Source organism: Aythya fuligula, chromosome 3, assembly GCF_009819795.1.
Source record: "Aythya fuligula isolate bAytFul2 chromosome 3, bAytFul2.pri, whole genome shotgun sequence".
Lineage (NCBI taxonomy): Eukaryota > Metazoa > Chordata > Aves > Anseriformes > Anatidae > Aythya > Aythya fuligula.
Genome location: NC_045561.1, coordinates 20,727,998 through 20,753,659, shown reverse-complemented (window position 1 = coordinate 20,753,659; position 25,662 = coordinate 20,727,998). Strand labels below are relative to the sequence as shown.

Genomic DNA, 25,662 nt, shown 5'->3' with positions numbered 1-25,662 from the left:
TTTATTATTTAAGAATGTTTTTAATATTATCAGTCATTATGTTTCACGGACTGGCATGGACACATCTTCAAAAACTAGGCAAAACACAAAAAGAAACCCATATGATAAAGTGAGTTTTAATAGTCAACACCATCATGTCAGTACTTAAGTGAAGTGTATGGAACATAAGTGTTTACCCGAAGGTGTGCTTATACAGTGTATATATGATCTTAAACCCAGAAACATCAGAAAGTATATGAAAGCTGCATCTTTTATTCATTTGTCTCTGCTGCTTCAATGGGCAATTTCTTTAGAATCCAAGTTTTTAGTTTTTCTATTTCAGTTCTGTTTAACTCATGATTAAGGTTTGGAAAAGTATGAAGGGATGTTGACACTCCCAGTGACTTTAACATCATGTTGGTTTCTTCACCCCAAGAGTAGAGAACTAATTCATCTGCAGTTCCATGACACTGAAATAATTCTGGAAGGATGCTTTTGTTTTTTTTCAAAGTCTAGATGGAGAAGAAACACTGTTAGACACATCACTACAATTTTTCAAAGAGTAATTACAATTACATGGTGACAATTTACATAGCATTTCATTTACTTATCTGCCTTTTAGTGTGCATATCATAGTGTCTCTACAAAAGCACAGAAGGAAATATAATTGAAAAAAACTGTACTTCAAATTCCCATGTGCTACCTCTTGACAAATTATAAGGTTTATATTTAGGGCTACGTCCCTCTCCAAATAAGTGAAACAGAAGAAATTCAAGACAGCAGGTGGAGCCCATGAGTGTTATAATTCACTACAAATTTTCAAAGTATATTTACATCTACAGGGACTCGAATACCTAATGGCAACTTGCAAAGCATTTCATTTGTTAATCTGTCTTCTACACTGACTTACTCTGAACACGGTAGTTGTTCTGTCTGTACAAAAAGCAACATAACATCAAGGATAATTTTAATGCCTTGTCTCCCTAATACACTTCTTATCTATTTCCAGGAAATGTTTTAAGTTTAGAATATTAATCTATTGCCTCAGATGAAGAAACACTATATTTGATTTTAATTATCATGCTTTTCTTTTAACTAAGCAATATTTCTGTAAAAGCTTTTCACATACTCACCTGGTAAACAGCAGAGTCTTTATTGAGAAAACTAGACAGCGCAAAGACTCCTGCCAGATCTTGATGAAACCTATATGCTAAATGCATTGCCATTCCACCTCCCATTGAAAAGCCTCCTACAATGCAACAAAAGAAACAAAGATTAGATTTTACTATGTATTTATAACCCAGTGTCCAGTTTGATTATTTTTATCTTCAGACTTTTATCTTTTATACACAATGCAACTGAGAACCACTTTGAATAACAGGAAGATTATTATAATCTTAAATCAAAACGATTCAATTAAGAATTGAGTGGGCAGCTAAAGAACTGCTAAGAAGTCATTGCTGGGAAAGAAAAAAATCAGCCAAAACACTATTTTAGAAGCTGTTTTGTGTATAGTCCCCCCCAGGTACTTGAATGCCGTGGCTACATATTCTGTGTTGTTAACAAAGCAAAAGCTTTAAACAGAGAATTCTCCCTATTTTTGTAATGCGACTTATTTTCCCCTTAGGCTAATATCATTAATGCATGAAAGATCTGTTTTACTATTGTGTGTAACTGATAAACATTTGCATCATTAGACTACCACACAGAGTTTGAAGTATTTTTTTTTATTGTTACTCCTTCGGATAGATAATAGGGAAGACCAGCAACATACCCCACCCGAGTTCTAACAAGATCTCTGAATTAATGGCCTTCTCTGTTCCCTAGGTCTCTTAAACAGCACCAATTCCTCATGCAAGAATTTCTCAGGGATGTTTTTAACATGACAAACGTTTACTCATTATGAAAGAAATCCAGACCAGTGCATTACTTCACAAGGACACAGTATGTAGGATATTATATTGACTATATCCACATAATTACTACCAGGAAGAATGACTGGCTTGCTAAAACATCCTCAGAATAGAGATGACAATTGGCAGGAAGGCTGTGACTGCAATTCTACTCAGAGCAGCTTTAACATACAAGTACTGGTGATATAATTGGTTTGTGGCAGGCTGTTAACTGGTGTTAATTAGCTGCAAAATTCTGCACACAGACCTTTTCACACAAAAGACATGAAATTAGAGATTGAAAGAGAAATACAAAAGTAGCAGACAAAATATCCAACCATTTTGGCTTGTTACGCTTTTGGAGTGATCAAAAGGAGACTCCAAAATCTCCAAACAGCTCATTTGCAAGGACAGTGCAAACTCCTATGGGTTGACTTAGTGCTGTCCTATGCAGAAGTTTCACACAGTTGCAAGACAAAAGCCCAGTCAGAAGCAGCAGTGCCTATGCAGCACTGAAATTGAGCCCAATGAAACCGAGCAGTTTGGACACTTCACTAGATCCTGGGATTACACGGGAAGTCCCTGGTGCACACAAATTCAGAGACAAACAGCTGCATTCTACAATTACTAGTTTGGTCAAGGCAAGACAGTCCCTAATGGGTAATCTTCCAGCATGTTTAAGTGCAAGTCCCACCAGGTCTGAGACCCTTCAAGCCCACAGTCCATCCTGCACCATGACCAGAAGATTTACATAAGAATTTTTCCTGCAAACATTAGACTAATCCAGACAAAGTGTTTTCTTTCTCTCACACAACATTTTTTTTTTTGATTTCTGATCATTTTGTTATCAGAATTTCTATTGAATTTTTGTTTCTACTTACTGTCACCTTGTAATCTTCAAAATGAGTATTGCCACAACTGTAACTGAATTTTCATGACTTACAGAACCTGAATCTTAGGGAGAGAGTACACAGCTGGGAAAACTCGAGTTTGGACTTCCTTTGTAAACAGTCCTCAAATTGATTCAGAGAGTTGTATCATCAAACCAGGTGATATACCTTTAGCTATGCACTGGAGAGCTAGTAACACCCTGATATTTATGTTTGGTAAATAAAGACAGGACCTGATATTTATTCTTTGAATCAACCTTTAGTTTAAAGTTAAAAGAAATATGCCAAAGTGCCCAACGGCAGTACAGAAACATGCATAGTTACAGAAAAGAAGGAACAAGTGTGAGTAAACAAATTCAAAGCACACTTAAACCTCACACAGCCCTCACCTGAAATTTTTGAGAAAACCGTCTTCACAAAAATTTCAAATATACCACTGCAAAGGCTTTCACCTGGATGATCATTTCCTACCAGATATGTTCTTTGTCACATGTATGAGAATTTGACAGTGAAAAAAACAACTGCACAAGACTCTCAGAGTAACCTCAAAAATTACAACGCTATTGACTCTGTTCAAAGAGAAAATCACAGCTTTCTGAGAAAGTATATAAAAACAAAGCAAGTTACACATTTATTACAGAAATAACCTGTCTCGAGCTGAATTTTTCTTTATTCTCTGCTGTGGAATCCAGTCTTTTACTTTGTTCATTTCCTTTTGATCATTCTGAATAATGCTGTTCCCTTCCAACCAGCCACTTACACTGTAAGAGATCCTTCTGCATTTGTTTACAAATATTGCCCATACATAAATAAAACCTATTTTAAGTGTTTCAGAATACAATAAAGAAAAAGTTTGTATTGAAAACTCATTACTAGTTTGTAAATGATTTAATCTAAAATTTTGTACCCAGTTAGTCACAATCTGGCAACTCTATGTGCAATTACTCACCAGCAGTCTTTGACAATGCAGTCACCTGCTGTTTAGAAGAATATTAGGTAATGGTGCTTTCATGTGGCTCATACTACTATGAGAAAATGTAATACATAGGACTAGTTCTTTGAATTTGGTTTTCCAGGGGAAAAACCTGAATTTTATCACTTGACACCACAATCATCTCTGAGCAAATGCCATATAGTAAATACTTCAGAAATAACAATTTGGATATGCATTTGCAGTTGGAGGCAAAATCTTTCGCTTACAAGAAACATTAGAGAGTGAGTTTGACATAACACAAAAAAGGCATGTTCATTCAGTTACCTTTATAGAATTCAAATTTCAGATTCAAAAAATAAAAGGGACAGTACAGATACTACATGAAATAATGTATGAAGTGACAGAACTTAAGCAACACAGAAACGTACAAATATACTCATGTACATTGACAGTTTCAATATAATAAATACGGAAACCTTACAGCATTGCTATGCAGACTGTAATAAGTTAAGATGAAAAATATCACTACATTTCAAACGTGAATTGGCAAAATACAGCAAAACCCTTCAAGACAAACCTATATGCTAAGAGAACAAAGGCTGTACACAAAGTTCAGAATTCACCAATGTTTCACACAATAACTGTGTTTATTTTCCATTTTTCTGCCCCTTATCTGTTTTAAAGAGGTCTGTGATTAATGCTTAAGAGTTAAAATACAGATTAGGTTTGTAATGTGCAGGAGCAGTGACCTAATAGTATTATTTCTCCTTCCATTTCAGGAAAGCAATTAGCCATTTGCATTAACTTTCCTGAATTACAAAGGAGGTTTATGCACAGGCTGAAACATAAATGTATACAAAATGGACTCAATTCAGTAAAATAATTTCATGGTTACTGCAGCCAAAGCTGCCCTTGAGCTTCACATTCAGGCTTTACGTGCTTGGTGGATGAGGGAAAGGATGTGGATGTGGTCTACCTTGACTTCAGCAAGGCTTTTGACACTGTTTCCCACAGCATTCTCCTCAAGAAATTGGCTACTCTTGGCTTGGACTGGCGCACGCCTCGTTGGGTTAAAAACTGGCTGGATAGCCGGGCCCAAAGAGTCGTGGTGAATGGAGCCAAGTCCAGTTGGAGATCAGTCACTAGTGGCATTCCCCAGTGCTCAGTCCTGGGGCCAGTCCTCTTTAATATCTTTATCGATGATCTGGATGAGGGGATTAAGTGCACCCTCAGTAAATTCACAGAGTTAGGTGCGTGTGTTGATCTGCTTGAAGGTAGGAAGGCTCTGCAGGAGGATCTGGATAGGCTGCACCAATGGGCTGAGGTCAACTGCATGAAGTTTACCAAGGCCAAGTACCGGGTCCTCCACCTGGGGTGCAATAACCCCAAGCAGAGCTACAGGCTGGGAACTGAGTGGTTGGAAAGCTGCCTGGTGGAGAAGGACCTGAGAGTATTGGTGGATAGTTGGCTGAATATGAGCCAGCAGTGTGCTCAGGTGGCCAAGAAGGCCAACAACATCCTGGCTTGTATAAGAAGCAATGTGGCCAGCAGGTCTCGGGAAGTGATTGTCCCCCTGTACTCGGCTCTGGTGAGGCCGCACCTTGAGTACTGTGTTCAGTTTTGGGCCCCTCACTACAAGAAGGACATCAAGACCCTGGAGCGTGTCCAGAGAAGGGTGACGAAGCTGGTGAGGGGTCTGGAGAAAAACTCCTACAAGGAACGGCTGAGGGAGCTGGGCTTGTTCAGCCTGGAGAAGAGGAGGTTCAGGGGCAACGTTATTGCTCTTTATAAGTACATTAAAGGAGGCTGTAGCGAGGTGGGGGTTGGTGTATTCTCCCATGTGCTTGGTGACAGGATGAGGGGGAACGGGCTAAAGTTGCACCAGGGGTGTTTTAGGTTGGATATTAGGAAGAACTTCTTTACTGAGAGGGTTGTGAGGCATTGGAATGGGGTGCCCAGGGAAGTGGTTGAGTCACCATCCCTGGAGGTCTTGGTTCTATGTTCTAACCTAGACAGTTCTGTAATTCAACATTCCCCACCAGCCCCTTCTTGTTGGTGATAATGAGGTCCAAGATAGAGGAGCCAATAAAGAGAGGTGCTATCATCTGGAGAAGAAAGCTATCATCAACACCTTCCAGGATGCCTTAATCACTTTATTACAAATAATGATTACGGATTTGTGAAACACCAAACCATGTCACTTTTCAGGTCTTTCCAGAGCATTTTTTTTTTTTTAAAGTCATCACAGCTGTTTTTCAAGAGTAGAAATCACAGTGGCAGGAAGCAATCTTCATTATTCATATTTAGTGCACGAATTCTGCCACCTGCATAGGGTACAGATCTGCTGCTTGCAGAGACAAAACTTGAGATCTTGTATGAGTTACTTTTGCAAAGGCAGAAACTGCTTTGTTACAGCACAGCATCACAGAATTGTTATTCTGAAGAGAAGTAACCCACTATCAAGCAGGATCACCTAGAGCATGTTGCACAGCACAGCATCAAGAGGAAGAGAAATAGCTATGCCCCAGGCTTTTATAAGATAAAGGATACAGGCTTGGGTGTAGTGGGTTCATCTTGGAGTGCTTATTTTAAGCAATATTTCTTCCCTTGTTTCTCTCTAATAGAGATCTTTCATCTTCCCTGAATTTCTTCAAATTTGTCAGTACAGCTTCAGTAACAAAGTGGCAAGAGATGGATGTCACAGAGCCTGTGCCAGCACAGTGCAAGCAGAGACAGTTACCCTTCTGTTCTATGAGGCTACACCAGCAATTAGAAATTGCCTTTGTCCATTCTGTTATCATCACAATACATTACATACTCCTTTTTCTTTCAGTTTTCCCAGCATTTTTCATTCTTAATTTCTCATTTCTTTTTTGAGATTTTAACTTAGAGTTGCTTTAATCAGTTTATCATCATGAATTTTTCCCTAAAGCTACATTTCAGTTTACTTTCTACTCTCCCTAGGGACTTTCTGTGATTTACCTTTTATTAATGGTAACAGCAAAACCTTGTTCTACACATCATCTGCAAAGAAGCTGACTTTCTGTTCTGACCTTCCTTTTTCATACATGAATAGAAGCATTATATACATTTAACAGTGCTCATATATGTATATCAGAGAAGAGTACAAAAATACTAGTGGAACAGCAAATTCCCGTCTCTACAGAACTCCCAGAACACTGCTCCTGTGTAAGTGCTTCAACATGTACTTTGTCTCCAGTGAATTTCCTCAGAGCAGCAATTTTCTCCTTTTAACCTATCTGTGAAACTTTACCAAACACTAACCTTACTCACTAGCAGAACTGAAATGAATGGTTTAACCCCTGCTAGAAGTGTGTTACTCTGTTTGTAACTCTGTCTTTACAACGAGAAAGACAACTTCCCTTAACCGCATCAGATACTTCCTCTTGTTAGGAACATGAATAAATTTACTATTCAGCCTTCTCCCCAGAAAACAAAACAAGCTTTTACATGTGTAATTTAAGTGGCTCAAGTTTTACTGCTTTCTTGTAAGAAGTACACAATAGTTTATAATGCATAATTTCACAATAAAATTACAATCCAGTTATGCATTTTTTCAACTGAAACAGGTGGTAGAGGGGAACTCAATATGTGTATGTAAGCAATGATAATTTTTTTTAAGCAATAGAAAAAAATAGGAATCATGAAAAGTCTCAAAACAATTTTTACACATATTATTACTGTATCAAAGTATTGCTCTTATTGCTCTATCTACACCTCATGTGTGTTCATGATTGTTTCTAAGAACGACAACACAGTCCTGCTGCAATATTTACCTGACATTTTTATGGGCAGTTCACTCTTAATATTGAGCATGAGTTCTGAAATATCTACAAGTGCAGACCCCCATAGCCCTCATGTGATTTTGTGGTGCTCTGCTCAGATGTGAGTACCTCTTCAGGCAGTCAGGCTATAACCATCGGGATGGAAAAAGTTGCATGACAATGCTCCAAATTTGCTCCAAACAAGATTAGTCCTAACTTAGTATGCATGAGGTACAGAAGAGGAGTACATCTGATGGCAAGTCAAAATGAAACAAGGGAGGAAAAAAAATTCTGCAAGAAGGAAAAAAGACATTCACCACCTTTTAAGTATAGACATGGTCTAACATCGATGCCAGGCACCAAAGAGAAAATCTTCTAGTAAGAAGATCAAACAAGCCATTCTGTTAAAGAAAAGTTTCCCCATTGTTAAACTCACATTAAAAAGTAAACTTAGAAAACTTCCTTTGCAACACCTCCTTCATTTATGCCTCAGCTTTGCTTACTATTTCCTTCCATATTCTTTATCTCATACCTTTGTTTATCTCATACCTTTGCTTCTTCCATGCAATCTGATACACTGAAACTCATCCTGAATACTAATCCTCCCTCTTTTCAACCCCTTCCTTGAAAATATAACATTTCTGTTTCTTTGCAGAAAGTACCACTCAACCAAATCTCTAGAAACTATTTGCTGCACTGCTTGCAGCTAAAATGTTTATCTTTTGTAAAACAGAGGAACTGTAAATGAAAACATTAAACCACACGAACATTTTGGAAGCATAGATCTCAGAGCAATCCTCATAAAGATAACCTATTGCTTCCTACAGCAAGGTAGCAGGTCTGGAGATAGGTAGGAAAAATAGTGCTTTACTCTGAAGCAATGAAAATTAATGTAAACTTTTCTGATATTATGGGGGAGATGGACTAACAGTACTGCATTGAGCCCAGGACCTCATTGCCATAATTTAGATAAGCCACAAAGCCATGCAATAGGTAGTACAGAACAAAGTCTCATTTGAATTGTAGTGACAAATGGCAATGCGAAACCATAAATTTACTCTTTGAGAACAAGGTATTAAGTCCCTCTAAATGAAAGACAACATTTCGCTAATAAAGACAGAAGATACAGAAAATGAGATGACAGCCAAAGCTTTCAAGGCCAAAATCATAAAATACCAAGGTTGTAGGTGAAGTAGTTTGCCCAGTGTTTTAATGATTCATTGTTGATTTTTCATCTTCCCATATTTACAGTATCCTCTTTCTCTGCGATGTCAAAACCAAGTTATTTCCTCCCCATCCCATTCTCACACGCACACAAGAGATGGAAACGCTAATATTTACACACACAGAGGCACAGAACTTTCATGTTACTTCCACCATGGTTCAGTAGCTATGTAAGAAGTCTAGCAATAAACAAAAGTGATTGTGTGTCTTGTGTTATTGTTACAGTACAAGAGGTTAGGAATCATGCATGTGTTTTTTGGCATACAGTCAAATCTACAGGACTGTTGCTGAAAGTTTATTTTCACTGGCTGCTTACACAAGTGACTACAGGTGGCAAAGCCCAATGTGCTTGGATCAGCATTTCTACACTATACAAAAAGTGACCTGTAAAAGAAGGAAAGTACAAAAACAAGAACAACAGAGAACAAAAGGACGGCCTTTCAGTGAAACGTAGTTGACTGAAGTGAGCAGAATGAGTATGCTCCAAATGAGAAGTGGCTAATTCTGTATTTTTACACACTATCACAACAGAAGTGGTAAAAAAGAAACTGACGAAACAGACCCACCACACCCAAAAAAACAAGTCAACTTTAAGTAGAAAATGAAATGATTATCCCACATTTCAAAATGTGTTTATTTGCTCAACTAATTTAGTAATGAATTCAGAGACATTTATATAGGACTACATTCAATTTTTAGTAACGGGTACTATCAAAGGTCCAAGTGTCATAATTTGACTAATTTTATCATATTCTTATCTCCAAAATCAATACAAACTACTTAAAGGGTTATTTGCAAGTGCTTTAGCCAGGAAGACCAGTAAGAGTAACATCAAAGGAAGTGACTTCCATTATCAAATTCAGAGGAAGATATTTTTGAATATTTAATACTTCAGTAAGTTTTTCTTCCTTCCCCCTACAAGGTCAGGGAAATAAAAACCTCAACAAACCAGAAGTCCACTTCTATCAAAAGACCTCTGTATGAGGGGGAAAGCAACACATCAAATTATCAGGAAAAAAGAAGGGGCAGATGAGCCACGTGCCACTATAAGCTGGTTGGTACCGTGAATTTACTTGTGGTTTTTAATAATACTTCATCTCCAGTGCATTAAGTAATTCTTTAGAAGCAGATTCACAGTGCAGCTGTTAAAACCAAGGTTGCTGTGATGTTTTTATTGATATAGAAAATGAGGGGCATGGCACAACCAGACTCCATCCTCAGGTTTAGAGTTCAGCTCTACAGGCAGCTGCTTCTGGACTTCAGAGCTAACTGTGCTACCCAAACAAACAGCACAGGCTGTAATTTTTCTCAGAACACATGATCTTACTGTACCCATAATCTTCAGCCTGGTGGAAAGTTTGAATGACTCCAGAAGGACAATCATCCCCCAGAATACCAGGTGCTCGGCTTCTCATTTTCCACTGCTCAACTGCCTACCCCTGCTTCCCCTCTCATCCCACTTGATCTCCTTTATGCAGTGCTCCCTAAGATCTTGCCTTCTTATCCCACACCTCAGAGCTGTCAGCAGCTGCCCACCTTCCTGCTTGCCCAACACCTAGCTCACCCTCACCTAACAATATCTTACACTCATCCTCAGCCTGTAATTTCTAGTTCGCTATTCCATATAAAACCATAACCTTCAATCTTGTTACCCTCCTCATACTTACTTTGTTTTCTTTCCACTCATTAAAACCTCCCACATATTGCAAAATAGACTGTCCTATAACCCAGTTCTCCTTAACCCTTAATCAACCATCTCATTCCCTGTGACTCCCTGTTTACGCAACTGCTCTCAGCTTTTGTTACTTAGCTGAAAAGGTCCCCCACAGCTCTGCACAGACTTTTGTCCCTGCCCTCCAGTCCCCTTCTCAGCTATTTTACCTGTACCTTCTATAAGGCATGTATCATTATGGGCTGTATAATTTGGTGCTGAGGGACTGAATACATCTTCATAAATAGTGGCCTCACATTCTCTGTTGATGAAAAACATTTTAAAGCTGCCAGGTGCCTTTACAGGAATTGATTTTCTCTAAGAAACAATGCCAGAATCTGGGAAACTATTTACATAAAGTCCCACCTAAAGCAACCAAGGATGTCACATTATGTTGACTCTGACTGCTATTTAAACCAGCCTTTATACACAGAAACCTCACAGGATCTGTTCAGCTTCATTCTCCATTGGACCCCATGGTTGCTAATCATTAAAACCAGCACAAAGAAGGCACAAAGTTCCCACTGAAGAGCCCAATCTTGTGCAGCCATATGTGACAACTCATTTTCCACTAGACAATTTTATTTATTTTTTAAACAGATTCCTTTCTGCACTTTGGCTGGAGCTATTTTGGGGTTGCCTTATTTGGTTTGTTACATAAAAATAAGATTCAACTCTACAGAAGCAATATCTGTAACAGAGTCAAGGAAACAGTACCTTACTCTACAAGCCTGAAACCAATGTTTGTAAGAACAAAGAAAGTAAGTATCAATACTTTTTTTTTTTTCTTACAGAGGAGGCATGCAAGTATGCAAAGAGAGGGACTTCCAAAGACTTGCTGGAACAACTGGTGCATATCAACTTCCTTACTCTGTTTACAACTTGCAAAACAAAAAAAAAAAACAAACAAAAAACACAACACAACCTTCCATACTCTGTAGTCTCAATACTACTAATTTTGAAGGCTACAGAGAAAGGAGAAAAGCCTAGTAGCAAATTGGATCTGTAAACAGAACATCTCCCAGCTCACCCTACAGAAAAGCACCTGTGCTTCTTCAGCTGTTTCCAAGTCATCAGGTATAATACAGGAAAGACAGATCAAAGAGTGTGCTGACAGCCATCCAAAACAATGCATTCAGCAGCCAGGGCAGCAAGCCAGAAAGGGAAAGTAAACAGAGGCCTTCAAAGAGCTACATAGGGCTGGACCAAGAAAACATGTAGGCTGAATGGTAGTGGCTCCACCACGCAGGAGCTTGATGGCATGACTCAGTTGGCCATAAATTTAAAAGTTCCCACATTAAGAGTTTTTTCCCTAACCTGAAATAGTTTGTGGTCTAGGAATGGGATACTGAGCCAAGGACTCCTGAATTCTCATTCCCTCTCTCATGCACGCTACTTCTTTGGCCTCAACATCCCATTACCTATTTCATAGAACTACTGTGAAGGCCACTGGAAACCTGTGGAAATTAAGAGGGACAGGAAGACAGACATATGAAATATGACAGCTAACACATCATTTGTTATCAAGTGTTAATCTTTAGTGGTGTAACATGAGTCTTGTTTCCCCATGAATTAACTTAAACCAAAATGTTTAGAGCAGTAAGAAAATCTGATTACTTATATGCTACCTCTGCATTCTCCAAAATACAAGCTGCTTTGGGGAAGTATGCTTTTCCATCCTTGAAGAGGGCAAAAAGCAAGAGGTATATATTTTTCACTGTTTCAAGTAAAGCGCTGCTCGCTCTTGTTTTAAATCACGATTACAAGTTACAATTTACAATAAAAACAGTTTTAAGTTACACTTTTGAGGACACTGCTTGCAGTTAGCCTCATTCACCATCTGATACAAGTTTAAATAACTATTTAATATCCTTAAGGACTGGCTGCTGAAGGGGTTGTTTAACAGAAGCAAGGCATGCTCATGTGAGTTCAGGGTGGAGTAATTTCAAAGTAGATCTCAATTAGAAGGATTAAAATAAACACTTAAACAGTCTTACCTATTAGTATCCTGTTCTTTGCAATACCATTTTTAATCTCATCATTGATCAACTCTGTAAGTCCCCGACACATAGAGTCAATGCTTTCAATGTGTTCAGGACAGTCATTAGAGATCTTATATCTGTCAAACCACACAGTGGAAAATGTTCCTTTCATGGGTGTATATGGCCTAGAGAAGGAAGAGAAACAAATGATTAATGAAGCATAAGATCAAAGTGGTCCACATTACTGAAAAACAAGAACAATTCACTATCTGCCCAACGAAGGCAAGAAGGAACCTCTTTCAGCTCTAATTCAATCACTTTATTTTCTTGCACTCAAAACACCACCATCCTTCAAGAGTGAAGAAGGCATTTGGCAACTATGTAAGATGCAAGTTTCAGTCAGTTCAATGTCAAGGTTCATTAGCTGAGCTAAACACTTTCAATCATAATCCTGTCAAGAGGTTCCCAATCCTAAACAAAGCTGGGGTTGAAGTCTACCTGGGAACAGGACAGACTGAAGTAACTGCTCAACAAGACAACTTAGAATGATCTAGTTTTATGTGATCCAGTTGTCTTATTTTTGTTGAAATTAACAGGAGAGGGCTATTACAAACCTCCATGTATTTATAGAAAATTTCTTCCTTTTGTTAATTCTTTTCTTAATTAAATACAGCCACCCTCACCTGCATGAGGCAACTATCTCAAAAGTAACTGAAATAAATGCCATGGAGGTACTGCTTAGTTTGTAGACAAATTAAAGGCATAATACTTTTTCCTTCCATAATATTGTGTTGTCAGATCAGTATTTCAAATTCTTTAACTTGCTGCCCAAACCTCAGGTAACCATAAAAGGTACAATTTAAAGCAGCTTTCTCTTTGTTTTTAAATAAAGAAGATAAATTGAGCTCTAAAATCCCAGGAAAGGTCATCTAATTGCCTTGCAACAGTTTCACAAATAACATATCAAACACAGTGCTTTGAGATCGATGCTTCAGCTCAAAACCAAGTCCTCTAAAATCCTTAATTGCAATGTTTAATCAGCTGGCACATATTTCATTTTTACTTAAGCTCAGATGAGTTCAGATCAGATTACAGATCAGATTTGCCTAAAAACAGACAGCCTTTGATAAATTTGTCTGGATGAGAACCCACTGAAAAGCTAACATTGACTTCTGTGCTCTTGACTTTTTTCAGTACTAGGATTAAACAAAACCACAACTAGCCTAAAATGAGAAAGCCACTGTTTCAATTATTCTTAATGAAGGAACAAATTCTGCTTTTATTAATACCAGAGGTTTCATGTATGTAAATGTCTATTTCAAACACATGAATACTTCCACAAGCAGAAGCGTAGAAGAGGCTGATGACTTTTTGCATTACTCAGTCACACAGGTCAAAAATGAGAATGCAGATTTTCTTCTGCCAGGTGCTATAAAGATGAAATATGTAAGACTCATGACAAAAGCTGATGAACCAAGCATAAAGGAACAGACAATGAACAGCAACAGACAAGTACACACACACTACACTGTTTCATCTGTTTGAACATAGCCTCAGTGAAAAGTATGTAAAAACTGAAAAAATCTGCTGTTACTCAAAATGGCACACATGTATGTGGTCAACTTTAGTACTGAGCACACCTTAAGTTGCCCCTCATTCACTCAATACAAAACTAAGCATTTACTTAAGCACTAGAATTAACATGTACTTTTTAAATTAGCCCTTACTTCTCCATTAAAAAGGTAACTATTAAAGTACAGCAAATTCAGTGGAAATATTTCATACACCCAACAACTGAAGATAAATGAAAAAAATTGTTTTACTTTCCTAGCATTAAGACCATCCAGGACTCTTCCCAAATGAATTCATCAACACCTAAGAAACAAGATTACAAGTTTCTAATTTACCTAAGTTTATCAGTTTCTAAGAAGAGCCATTCCAGTCAAAAAAAAACAAACAGTGGATTCAATGGAGTTTCTGAAAGTCACTTGGATGATTTGATGTACAACAGACTAAGCACTTCAGCAAACAGCATTTAATTCATGGTTTAGGTTTCTCAAACACTTGTACATCAGTCCTGGTAAAAACGCTTAGCAGCTAGAACAAGAATGCTTTATTTTCTAGTAAAACCAGAGTAACTTACATATATGTTAGAAAAGATGTGTAAGGTTTTAGTATTAGTACAGTATGACAGCCCATGATTTTCATGTAATGAATATACATATTTTGCCATAAATAAACAAAATATACTACAAAAATACTTCCCTGTAACTGAAAGATAATTTAGAATCAGTACAAAGTCCATGATGAGATTATAATACTTGATCAAAACTCAGGACTTTTACCTTTCTGTCTTTGCAAATTCTTCAAAGACTAATGTGTCTTAATCCCACAGGAAAAGACCCCCAAGCAAACAGGCAAGACTCTTTCAGCTGTCTCAAAAACATCCTTGCAACCACTCTTGATTTCTCAGAAATGCATTAAAAATAACTTTTACATAAAGCTGAAAAGTAAGATTCTTTTAATGGTTCACCAAACTGGCACATCTGTTTTAGTCATTCACCTTGTTCCTTAAATAAATCCCTTTATTAGTTGGCACACTACAACTCAGACATTACCACGGTAAACAAATATGTTTGGCATGGAACCATCTGTACAGCTCCAAGAATACAGCACAAAATTTCTTCATACAATTAAACCACAAAAGAAAAAAATTCCCTATGTTACATTGACAGAAGAGGCTGGACTAAAACACACTAAAGCAAAGAAATAAGCCTGGAATGAAGTCTCCAATTAAGCGCAGCATGGTCAGCTATGTCAGTTATAGACAGTACGACAGTATCAGGCCAAATGGTCACTTCAAGTTTGGATTTTTAAGTTTCCTAAATTCAATCAAAACTTGAAAAAAGTTAGTCCAAATGCACTTTTCTGTGTGCCTCGCTTATTCGCTTCTTAAATGGTATTGAAAAATAAAGCTCTCTGTCCCTAGACCACATGCTTTGGAAACTCTGAATATAAACATATAGCCCTGCCCACATGCCAGACTTTGTTCTTTTTTTTTTTTTTTGAAGGATGTTTTTCCCTTGCTTATTAGGCCCCTGGAGCACACAAAAGGTTCAAGAATGCAAGCAGTAATACCTCCATCTTCTTCCACCTACCTGAAGCATGAAGGCCTATCCATGTTTGAATTGTGTCACATAATTTGAAGTAACCTTAACAAAAGTGGAGAGGAACCAAATAAGGCCACACAAGGTTCAAATGCAGATCTAAAGACATATAAAACTCCATCTCCAAAATGTTATTAACATAGCAATTCAAATAAAACTAGATGTGTTTTGTTTGTTAACCAATAAATCACTGTCCCTGTCAAACATTTTAAGAACTAAAAAGATACAACAGCAAGAAAACTAGCTGCTTTAAATAAGAAGCATGAGACAGCACCTTGATAAACAGTAAGCATTTTTCCCCCAACTCTTCCTCCTAATGAAAAATTGTATCACTGCCTTTACATTCAGCACTACTTACCCTGCTAATACAGACATAAACCCCAAACCACTGGTGCTGGCTTATAACTTTCTTGAAGTTCCAGACAGAACTTCCTGAGGTGTCAGACAGAATTGGGAATTTATCGTGAAGTTAGGCTTCAAGATTCACATAAAGGAAGACATGTTTGAATTTCTGAAATCTTTAATTTTGCTTCCTTCCCAAATCCATCTCCTTTCAGTTAAGAAGCACAGAGTCACATAAGATTTTGTAATGCTGTCTTTTAGAAGTCTACACATCCCTTCAAGAAAATCTACAGAGCACATTGCCAGGTTACTCAATTCTAGAAGCAAGTCTGACTCTGTTAAAACTGATGGCAGTTTTTTCCAATGAAAACAAGTTTACTCCCCAGTCTGCAACAGAAACCTGGTTCATAATTCTGCTTTTGATTCCCACTATCTACTTGAAGCAAAAAATGAATTACATAAAGGTAGGGGGAAGGCAGAGAATCCACTTATTCAAATCAGAAACATTATGCAAAGATCTAATCCAAGTTATACTTTATGCTAAATCTGAGGCTCGGCACAGCCTACCAGTGAAACTTTGTGGTATGTAATACAGCATACATATCAGTTTTTTTTCCCCAGGTGTAGGGGTGGTCACTTGTGAATTTGTACATATCAGAGAAACAGCAGTAATGCTGTGGTTGAGTATGCTACAAATTACCTTTCCCACATTACCTGTGGCTGCTTCATAAATTCACTAAAGGAAAATTGCAAGAGGCAAACCAAGGCTCTGATCTGATTCAGTTTTCCATTAAGGGATTGAAAGATACTTCAGTTTTCAGAACGGTATCCCTTCACAAGCTGGTGGCAAAGAACACTGAAGATGGATTGAATTATATTAGTTAAGCACAAAAGTATTCTTAAAACTCTATGAAGACTGTCAGGCAATAGCACAGAATGACACAACTTAGAATCCCGCAACAGCTTGATGGAGGTCCTGTATGTAAGAGACTATCTCCAATTCTTCAGCATTGGAAAGTGGTTGAAGGATGAAAAGCAAAAGGAAGGATGTTTAAGAGTGTGATGTAGTTAAAAGGATTAATAATCCGAGATTATTGCCGGTTGGCTCTCCCTTGTCTCCCTCAAGCACTATTAAAGCATCTCTTACAAGAGCTTATTGCATTCCATGTAGTATTTAGTATATATCCATGTTTTCCTCACCTAATGGAAGAGAGGCAATAAAAGGAAAATATGAAGTTTGTCCATATGTGCTTTCATCATCATTATTCAGAATATGATAAATTTCTGCTTAGGAGGAAGAGAAAAAAACTATCCTGTAATACAAACCAAAACCCTTTTTCACTTGTCCCTCAAAATTCCACTTCTAAAAAGACGTCTTTGTGTTAAATTTATGAATGAGGTTAGGGCTCACAAAAGTGAAGGATTAATAACATTTGCTTGAGCCAAACATACTATGATAGGCACCGTACACACTCCCCAACGCGGCTCCGCCAATCCATCTCAAGTCTGACCTGCAGTACCCCTGCTGCTTTTCCAATCCTAGGCCTCTCACAAGGAGAGACTGCCAATGTAGCTGAATGGTGCCAAACTGTCTGGTGGTTTTGCAATATAGCCAAATGGGGACTGTGATGAGATGAAACTCATTTCCACCCGTGAGCAGAGCAAAGATGCGAACCTAGGTAAAAGGATGGAGACCAGTGCATACAATATTGAGAAGCTCAGAGCAGCCACATAGTTACAGACAATGGAAATTAGAATATATTGAAAAAAATAGACAAACTCTGCAGACATATTGGCCATAGAAAGGTATGTTGAGTGAATGTCAAAAAGATCCACAAAATAGCCTGAGCAGTATTTATAGTTTACTTTCTGACTTGCAAAAGAGGACTGTCAGAATGGAATGCTAGACAACGCAAAGAATCTTTGACCTAGATTTTTAAAGGGAATTATAGAAGGTAAGGTATACTTATTAAAACAAGTGGAGCCTAAATGGTTTTAACTTTACCACGTTAGCTCCTGCAATGCCAATTTAAACTATCACTTTCTATTAAAAAAAAAAAAAAAAAAAAAGGTTAAATTAGGTGGTATTCAGTTCTGATTTAGAAACTCAATAGAAACCTAATGTTTAAGTCACAGGCATAGCAGCTGAAACAGTATTTAAAGCTGTAACCATTCTGACCCAAAAACAAAAAAAAGGAAAAAGGAAACCCTTTCCTTTAAAACTATTACTGTAGACGTGGCTTTAGGGATTGCATCAGATACTAGATCTACAAGTTGAGATTCTGCTTTTTAATTAGAAGATATGCACTAGCATTACAAGGGAGAGGAAATACCAATTCTGTTGTCTTTAGCAAGTTAGCACTGGTCTTGAAAGAAAGCTAAAGCTGAAAGAGCAATCTACTAAAATAAAAACTTCTCATTTTCAGTATCCCAGTTGCCCATGTTACAGAGAAAGTAAAAAACCTTCTCTAAGAAGAATAATCATAAAATTCAAGTTTGTAAAGCAAGACATTTGAAGAAAATCTGTACGTACCACCTTCAGGTATTTAATTTCCAAACACATCACACTTTCAAGTGACTCTTGCTGCATCACACTGAGTCTTCAGATCTGTGTATTATTCTATGTATTATTTACGCATGCAAGAATTTTACTGTGATTTGCTATTAAAACAGCTGCACAGTTTCTATCTACATTGTTATTTTCGGTCAGGAAACAGGCAAATTTGAGACACTTAAGACACCCCACAGTGATGGAGAAAGTGTGAAAATGCTGCACACATTTTCCTGTTTGGGGGACATCCAGTGCTTATTCTCTACATAGACCCTGTATATTATATAAGTGAGTGATCAAATAAAAATAAGCCTTTATAAAAAAAGTCTAGAGCATTTTACAGAGACCTACAGAGAACAGTACAAAATATTTCTTATAAAACATAGTTCAGAACTGTTCTATTGCTTGTACCCATATAAGGAAAGTACCCTCTATAGTGTTTGCTGAAATCAATGCTAATCAAGCAGAAAACATGTTTTAGAATTCTTCTAGATTACATGCTGGGAGGCTTTTCCAAAATAAATTTCAAATGTATTGACTCTTGAATCAAAACATGTCTGAACATCTGATGCTGTAGTAATAAATGAAAAACACATTTATCAGTGCTGGGGATAAGATCTATATAAACTGAAACACAAAATCAATCCACCTTCCACAAAGAACAAAAAAACATAATGTTTCATTGAAAAATTTGAATTCCACTGCTTTTCAGAACTCTTTTTTTATGTGCTGAAGAGCATATAAGGCCAAATCTATAGATCTACCTATCAGCAGAATTGTATCAGTCAGAATTGTGAAGAGGTATTTCTGACCTGCACTTTATCCTGCAAAAGCCTCTAACACCGTAGTTGTATCATCAAGCCTGCTTTTACTGGCATAGCTGCTTTGAGGGTGTTCAACGTGTATGTGGTAAGCTATGCTGGAAAAGACAGGAGTTTACAGACTATGAACTACATGTATATCCACATCAGCAGTATTTTGCCAGAAGAACCTATTAGCCAAGCAAGCCTATGCCTTCAAGCTTCTCTTTGATTTCATCATCAGTGTAAAAACCTACTGGCAAGCTTCACACTCTGCTCCTAAAATTGACAATGCAGTGGCAGGTTATGCCATCCCTCTCGTCCCTGTAACTTTTTTTTTTTTTTTTTTACCAGCACCCCTCTTTATTTCCGCATATTCAAAGGCTGGATTAGACTTTCTTCAGCATTATCTGTACACCTGTGGGTATCATTATCAAGGACACTTAATTCTCCTGTGGTGCCAGAAGCATTTAGCATTCTTGTCAAAACATATATATGTTTTATATGTGTGCATGTGTGTATTTATATTAATACACACAAAATCAGAGCATATATTCAAGTGGCTAATGCAGATAAAATTATTTTAATGTTTGCTATTTAATTTTGGATGTTATAGGACTTGTTTTTCTTTTCTGTGGACAGAAAGAGAGCAAACATTGCAAACATTCTAAAATGCATAGTCTGTTTTGAACTTGAATACTAAAACAATATTGAAAAGGTCTGCAAAAGCTTCTGCTACTTCTGTTTCCACCAGTAATCCATGTCCTCACAAACTTCACTTCTCATTTCTGCAAACAGTGGCAAACATTACTGTATTAAGGGTTTCTGTTTTATTTCACTGTGTCAGCTAATGGTGCTTATCAGCAACAGAGAGTTCTACATCAATATTCCTAAGCATACCTCATATTGCCAAATACAAACAGTATGGGTACTTTTTTTTTCCTTTGAATACAAAACTGCCCACAGTTTTGCTAAGAAACACTTCTGAATCAAATCCTAAACAACTTCAATCTGCTCTAGAAAAGAGTAAGAATGACCTCAGCTTAAAAAAAAGAAAGAAGTTAACTATTATTCACATCTTGCAATTACAACCATATATTTCTTCTCATCCCTTTACCAAATTAAATAAAACCAAAGCCTTCCGATAAAAACAAATTTCCCAAAATGCCATTCATTTGACTCTGATCTTACCGGTTTATAATACATACATACTTTATATATGTAGTTATCCAAAAAAAAGAAAAATACTGGACCTCAAAATTGCAGTGGGATGGAAAAGTGAAGCACTGGCCTAATAGACACAGTCTGAAGTGCTTTGGCTGCACGTAACGTGAAGAAAGAATTTCACAGGTAAGCAAAGCCTCAGCATTTCTCCAGTACTTGCTGTTGATTGGGAAGAAGTGGAGCCCATCAACATGTTTGATACAATACTGAAAACTCTAGCCATCACTTTAGCCTGTCATTGATGAGGTAATGATCACATTATTTACAGACAGTCATATCCACTACCTACTAACTCCAAATACACTGCTTCAAAGACTTCTTCTCATGGGCTTGATTTTTCTGTAACAGTGAGTATATGCACACAATCTCTCAATGTGCTTTTCCAGTTTAAGTAGATCACAAAAATACATGGTCAAGGAAAGGCTTTTCACATATTAGTGAGCACCAGACAAAATCTAGTCTTATACTTGTTTATACCCTCCAAGAATTTTTTTCTTTCAAACCTCTGTACCTTGCAAATTCATGTAGAATGTCACAATTTCCTTTCCCTTTCAGCATTCAACCACACTTCAGAACAAATTCAGATTAAAACTTAAGTCCTGTTATCTTTAAAGGAGACATTTTCCTAACCTTGGCCCAAAGACACCTTAAAAAATGGACTGAGAAAAATTAAACATCTTTGAAATATAAAGGTGAGTCTTTAAGTTGCTAAATATGAAGGTAGGTACCCAAGTTCTGGCCTTCTCTGGTTAACCTCCTTAACTTCCAAATTGACAGGAGTATATATTTCATCTCTATTTCTAGTATACCACTATGACAAATATCATCTAATAACAAGATTTTACTTACAGCAACCATTGAACGCAATTCTCTTTTAAAAAGTTGCACCTGACATAAAGTAAACGAAACGTGTAATTTTAAATTCCCAGTCCTTCCTCCAGTAGCTGAAGATCTTTCATATCCTACTTGTCACAAAGATCAACCACCAGTAAGCACTGAAGCTTGGCATTGAATTCAACAAAGTATTTTAGTGGTTAATTTATGGAAGTTGAAATAGGTAGAACAGTGACCCATAATACAGCTCTGTGATACCATTACAACACACACTGGAGTATCTTCTACTTGCACTGAGGATGTAGAAAGAGGCCACAAGGACAATACTTGAAAGTGAATTAGAAACTGACTTATGTGAAGTCATAGTCATTCAGATATAGCTATACAGATGCAGGACAGCAATATGCTGTTGAGCTCTGATTTTTGTCAAAAAGCATATACACTAAGAAAGAAGAAGGAAACGTTATCACAGTCTGTACCAATATTCACAAGCATACTTTACAGTACTGTACTACAGTAATTTAATCATACTGTTAAAATATACTGTGCAATACCTGGCAGGAGCTGTTGGATAAATTACTTTTATATGCTGGAAAGCCATGTCTTGATTCAAAATTTGTTTTATCCATGTTCTTGCTCCTTGGCCAGTATCACCTGTACCACAATGAAGCATACAACAAGAATTATCCTGTGCATTTAGAAGAAAAAATATACAATGTCAAATACATTTAAACTAGATTTCTAAATTAGATCTGAATTAGAAATTACAAGGTTAATTCTTTAAATTGTTTATATATATATATATATATATATATATATTCTTTAATAACCTAAATTGCTTTCACAATGAATATGGACTCAGATTCCCAGAAACAGACCCTTTATTTATTAAGCTTAAGCTGTTGAGACTCCTACTTTACTACATTCAGTGGCTAAAGTATCTCCTAGTCAGGCCACAAGGCTTTATGTCTTACTTGCAACTTACCTTAGTTGCTGGTAACAAACAAACAAAACACATACCAGTGATCATTTTAAAAAGTGAGTTAGAAAACCTGCTGCTTCCCTTAGAAAAAAATGGATCAATAAAGCAATAAAGAAGACCTTCACATTTAATTATGCTAGTACTATACATAAGCTTTAAGCAAAGTATCAGGCAAACACCTCCAACTTATCATAAAAATATTGAAGATATGAGTTTGAATTCAAGTATCTTGCAGGCCGCTCAAAAATATTAATCCAACAGTTCCATCTGAAGACTAGTTGAGATCTGATTCTCAGCATGCTTTTTTCCTAGTCTTATCAAGACTATAGAAAAAAACTCTACTGACTGAAGGGCAATGAACAGATATACAAGAACTCAAATGCAGCACGTGTTCCTTGCAAACAAATATACATCAATCTGAGTTAGTCTGCTCCAGTACTTTATCTCAGATTGGTCAGGTTGACTTTACAACTCACTTTATTCCATAAAAACACCCAAGGCACAAGAAAAACTATTGTCCTAATCCAGGCTTACTGACATGGTTTATTCCCATCAATGACACGTGAATATACCAATTTATTCCTAAAGTGATTATAATTTCACAGTGAAGGTTTTCTCTTGCTTTACCATTCACAGAAAATTCAGAGACTTATTTAATATGTTCTCAGAAACAAAAAAGGAAAGCAAGAAGGATCCAAGCCCAGCATTTTTTTTTTTTGTTTAGAACAAATGGCCTATGAAATTCTGTTTGACCTAAATATTTAAAGTGGCAATTAAACAATAGGGTCCCCAAACCAACACAGACCTTATTTACCTATTTGAAATGGTAAAAATTGAATTTCAGTCTTTAACTGGATGCTCCTGAACACAAGCACTTTCTTTACACAAATCTTAAGGTCTGAAATCTAAATGCAACCTCTCAGAAGACACCGTTGAAACCCAAATGTTTATCTTAAGAAAGAGAAATGCCCTCATCAATAAGCTTTTTTTTTTCCCTGCACTTTTCCCCCCCCTCCAACTACAAAGCAAATCTACACATTTCAAGTACTTGCACAGGACCAACCCTCGTCAAAGTAAACCTAAGCAACTATATAAACAGTTGCAGGATTAGTACTTAGGTCTTTGTAAACTCCTTAATGATGCAGAACACATCTTTTATTATTTACTCACATTTCTTAAGCTTTGCCAACTTCAGCACAAGGATCTACAGTTCTTGAGCCAGTTTGTCAATGAAAAATTAACAGAAAAATCAGTAAGTGATAGAAAAATTGACGATGGCAATGCGTGTGGCAGGAGTCCCCATAGCCCAAGGGCTCTGCAATCTGCAAGCACTTGTAGGCAGAGATAAAATATTTCGATTTGGTACGAACAGGATTTTGAGGAGAGGGAGAGGAAACAGCAACAGACTTCCAAAGAGTTTGTCTTTCAAGCTGTTCGTAGATTTCAACATTATGTTCTTCTGACTGTTACTGGTAAGAGGCAATTAACAGTCAGATCTGTTACAGACCTGAAATAAACCGATGGTAACACTGTCTTTTTCTCCCCTCTGAAGTAAAACATGAATTATTTCCCTTCAAAATAAAGCTTGAATTTTCAAATTTTGTTCCTGCATTTGTCAAGTAAAGTTGTAAACTTACATGTAAGTGCATGTTACAACATGCAAAGTTATACACTGAAGTCTATGAAGTTACTGTACATCTGTAGTTTGATTTGTCCATTTACCTTCCTTGGTGAGCTATGAAACAGATGGATCCTTTATTTAAAATCAGATGTACAGCACTGGTAATTTTCTGGTGTCTTTCTCTACCTTTTGGCATCTCTGTTCTCCACTTTTTACAGTTTGTCTGCAGCAAGCATTATGGATTCATGCCATCTGACTGCCACTTTCCATCATAAGTGCTGTACAGAAAGCACCAATTCTGCTTCATGCGCCAGCCCACAGCAACAGCACTGTGGCCACCTCTGCTTTAAATTCTATTCTGCGGAATTGCTAAACTAAACCAAATAAAAGCACCCTTCTACTTCTCCCTCGCAAACACTATGACTGAAATCGTATCAAAAATGAAAAATTGTAGAGTGCTTTAACCACATGTGGCATTGACCTCTAACCATAATCTTTCCTTACTCCTCCAACACGAGAGGAAATTATTTCCTCAAGCATGAAAGCATTAGCGTTAACAAGAGTGCTGAACACATCTTACCAAGCCTTTCACTTTCATTTTGTAACATGCAAGATTTGAGAAGAGTGTAATTAAACGATATTACAGAAATTAAATTAATTTAATAAGCACCTACATCTTTGTTAAGCTAAATGTAATCACTAGCAAAAAGCAAAGGTTAGAGATAGGCTGAAGGAATTAAGCACTTTGACGTGTGCACAAAGGCCAACAGAACAAATTTCCATGGCTTTGAATCTACTAATCTGTAACCTATGACCACTTTTTTGTTGTTGTTGTGTAGACTTTTTTTTCTATCTAATGGTCCTGCCCACAGACTGCTCACCGATACGGCTGAGGCAGGGGGTTACCAGTGGGCACCAGCCAGCACCCTGCTGTTAAGGCAGTGTGCACAGAGAAGCACACATTAAAAAAAAGCAGCGATACCCTGCCATCAACCTGTGCCCCCATCCTCCGCACCAGGCCGAAGGACCAGGCGCACGGGGCACGCCAGCTCCGCGGGGACACGAGCGCCCGGAGCGGTTCCTCCTCGCCCTTCGGCCCCGCCGTGCCCAGGAGCCCGCGGAGCAGGCAGCGGGGGCCCGCCGAGCCCCTGCCCGGCCGCAGAGGGAAGGAGGGAGGGGAGAGGGAAGGAGGCAGCCACCTGAGCCGTGCAGGAAGATGAGGGAGGCGCTGTGCCGGCCCGCGGGGAGCACCACGCTCCGCTGCAGCGCGCCGGGCGCCGCCATGCCCGCAGCTCTCCGCCTCCTTCTCCCTCCCTCAGCCCGGCTCGGCCCGGCCCAGAGGCGGCCCCGGGCTGGCCCTGGCCCTTTCCCTGGCCCTGCCCAGCAGCTGCTGCCTGCCCCTGCCGGCTCCTCGTAGCGCCCGCCTGGCCGGCAAGGGAGCATCCCTCGCCCTTTTGGCACAGCCGGGCTGCGGAGCGACAGCGCTCACGCTTCTCGGTCGCTGCAGCCGGGTCTGAAAGGCTGGAGGCTTTACACTGAGAAGAAATAAATAAATACATAAATACATACATACGAGGGGTTTGCCTCACCGCAGCTCTGCCCAGAGCCCCCAGCTCCAGGCACCGTCGCTCCAGGGGAAGCGGCTTTGTTACTGGTTCTTGTCCAGCAGTACTGGGCTGAGCTCACTGATTTTTTCCTCTTCATTTGCTCTTCTTCAACCTTTCAAATGGCGTTGTCTTAGACT

The 25,662-nt window shown here is 38.0% G+C and overlaps 1 protein-coding gene across 3 annotated transcripts; it reads right to left on the bottom strand.

The window, feature by feature from the left end:
- LYPLAL1 (lysophospholipase like 1) lies at positions 1 to 25,226 on the bottom strand. 3 transcript variants are annotated; one of them, XM_032185568.1, is made up of 6 exons: positions 25,118 to 25,140; positions 23,468 to 23,509; positions 21,870 to 21,969; positions 12,413 to 12,582; positions 1,113 to 1,228; positions 1 to 491 (listed from the first exon to the last, which is right to left on the bottom strand). In XM_032185568.1, exons 3-6 carry the CDS (start codon positions 21,914 to 21,916, stop codon positions 252 to 254), a joined length of 573 nt encoding a protein of 190 aa, XP_032041459.1. In that variant the 5' UTR covers positions 21,917 to 21,969; positions 23,468 to 23,509; positions 25,118 to 25,140; the 3' UTR covers positions 1 to 251. The 3 variants fall into 3 exon arrangements, with proteins under 3 accessions (XP_032041459.1, XP_032041457.1, XP_032041458.1); XM_032185566.1 differs by lacking the exon at positions 23,468 to 23,509 and having other exon boundaries at positions 25,118 to 25,226; XM_032185567.1 differs by lacking the exon at positions 25,118 to 25,140 and having other exon boundaries at positions 23,468 to 23,831.
- Positions 25,227 to 25,662: the final 436 nt, after the last annotated feature.

Bases quoted from the DNA above. Each gene is read 5' to 3' on its own strand.
- LYPLAL1 (XM_032185566.1), bottom strand. From the start codon at position 25,202: ATGGCGGCGCCCGGCGCGCTGCAGCGGAGCGTGGTGCTCCCCGCGGGC. The intron at 21,970-25,117 runs GTGGCTGCCTCC...ATTGTGGTACAG, and splicing joins CATCTTCCTGCACGGCTCAG to GTGATACTGGCCAAGGAGCA. The intron at 1,229-12,412 runs GTAAGACTGTTT...GTTGCATTGTAG, and splicing joins AAAGAACAGGATACTAATAG to GAGGCTTTTCAATGGGAGGT.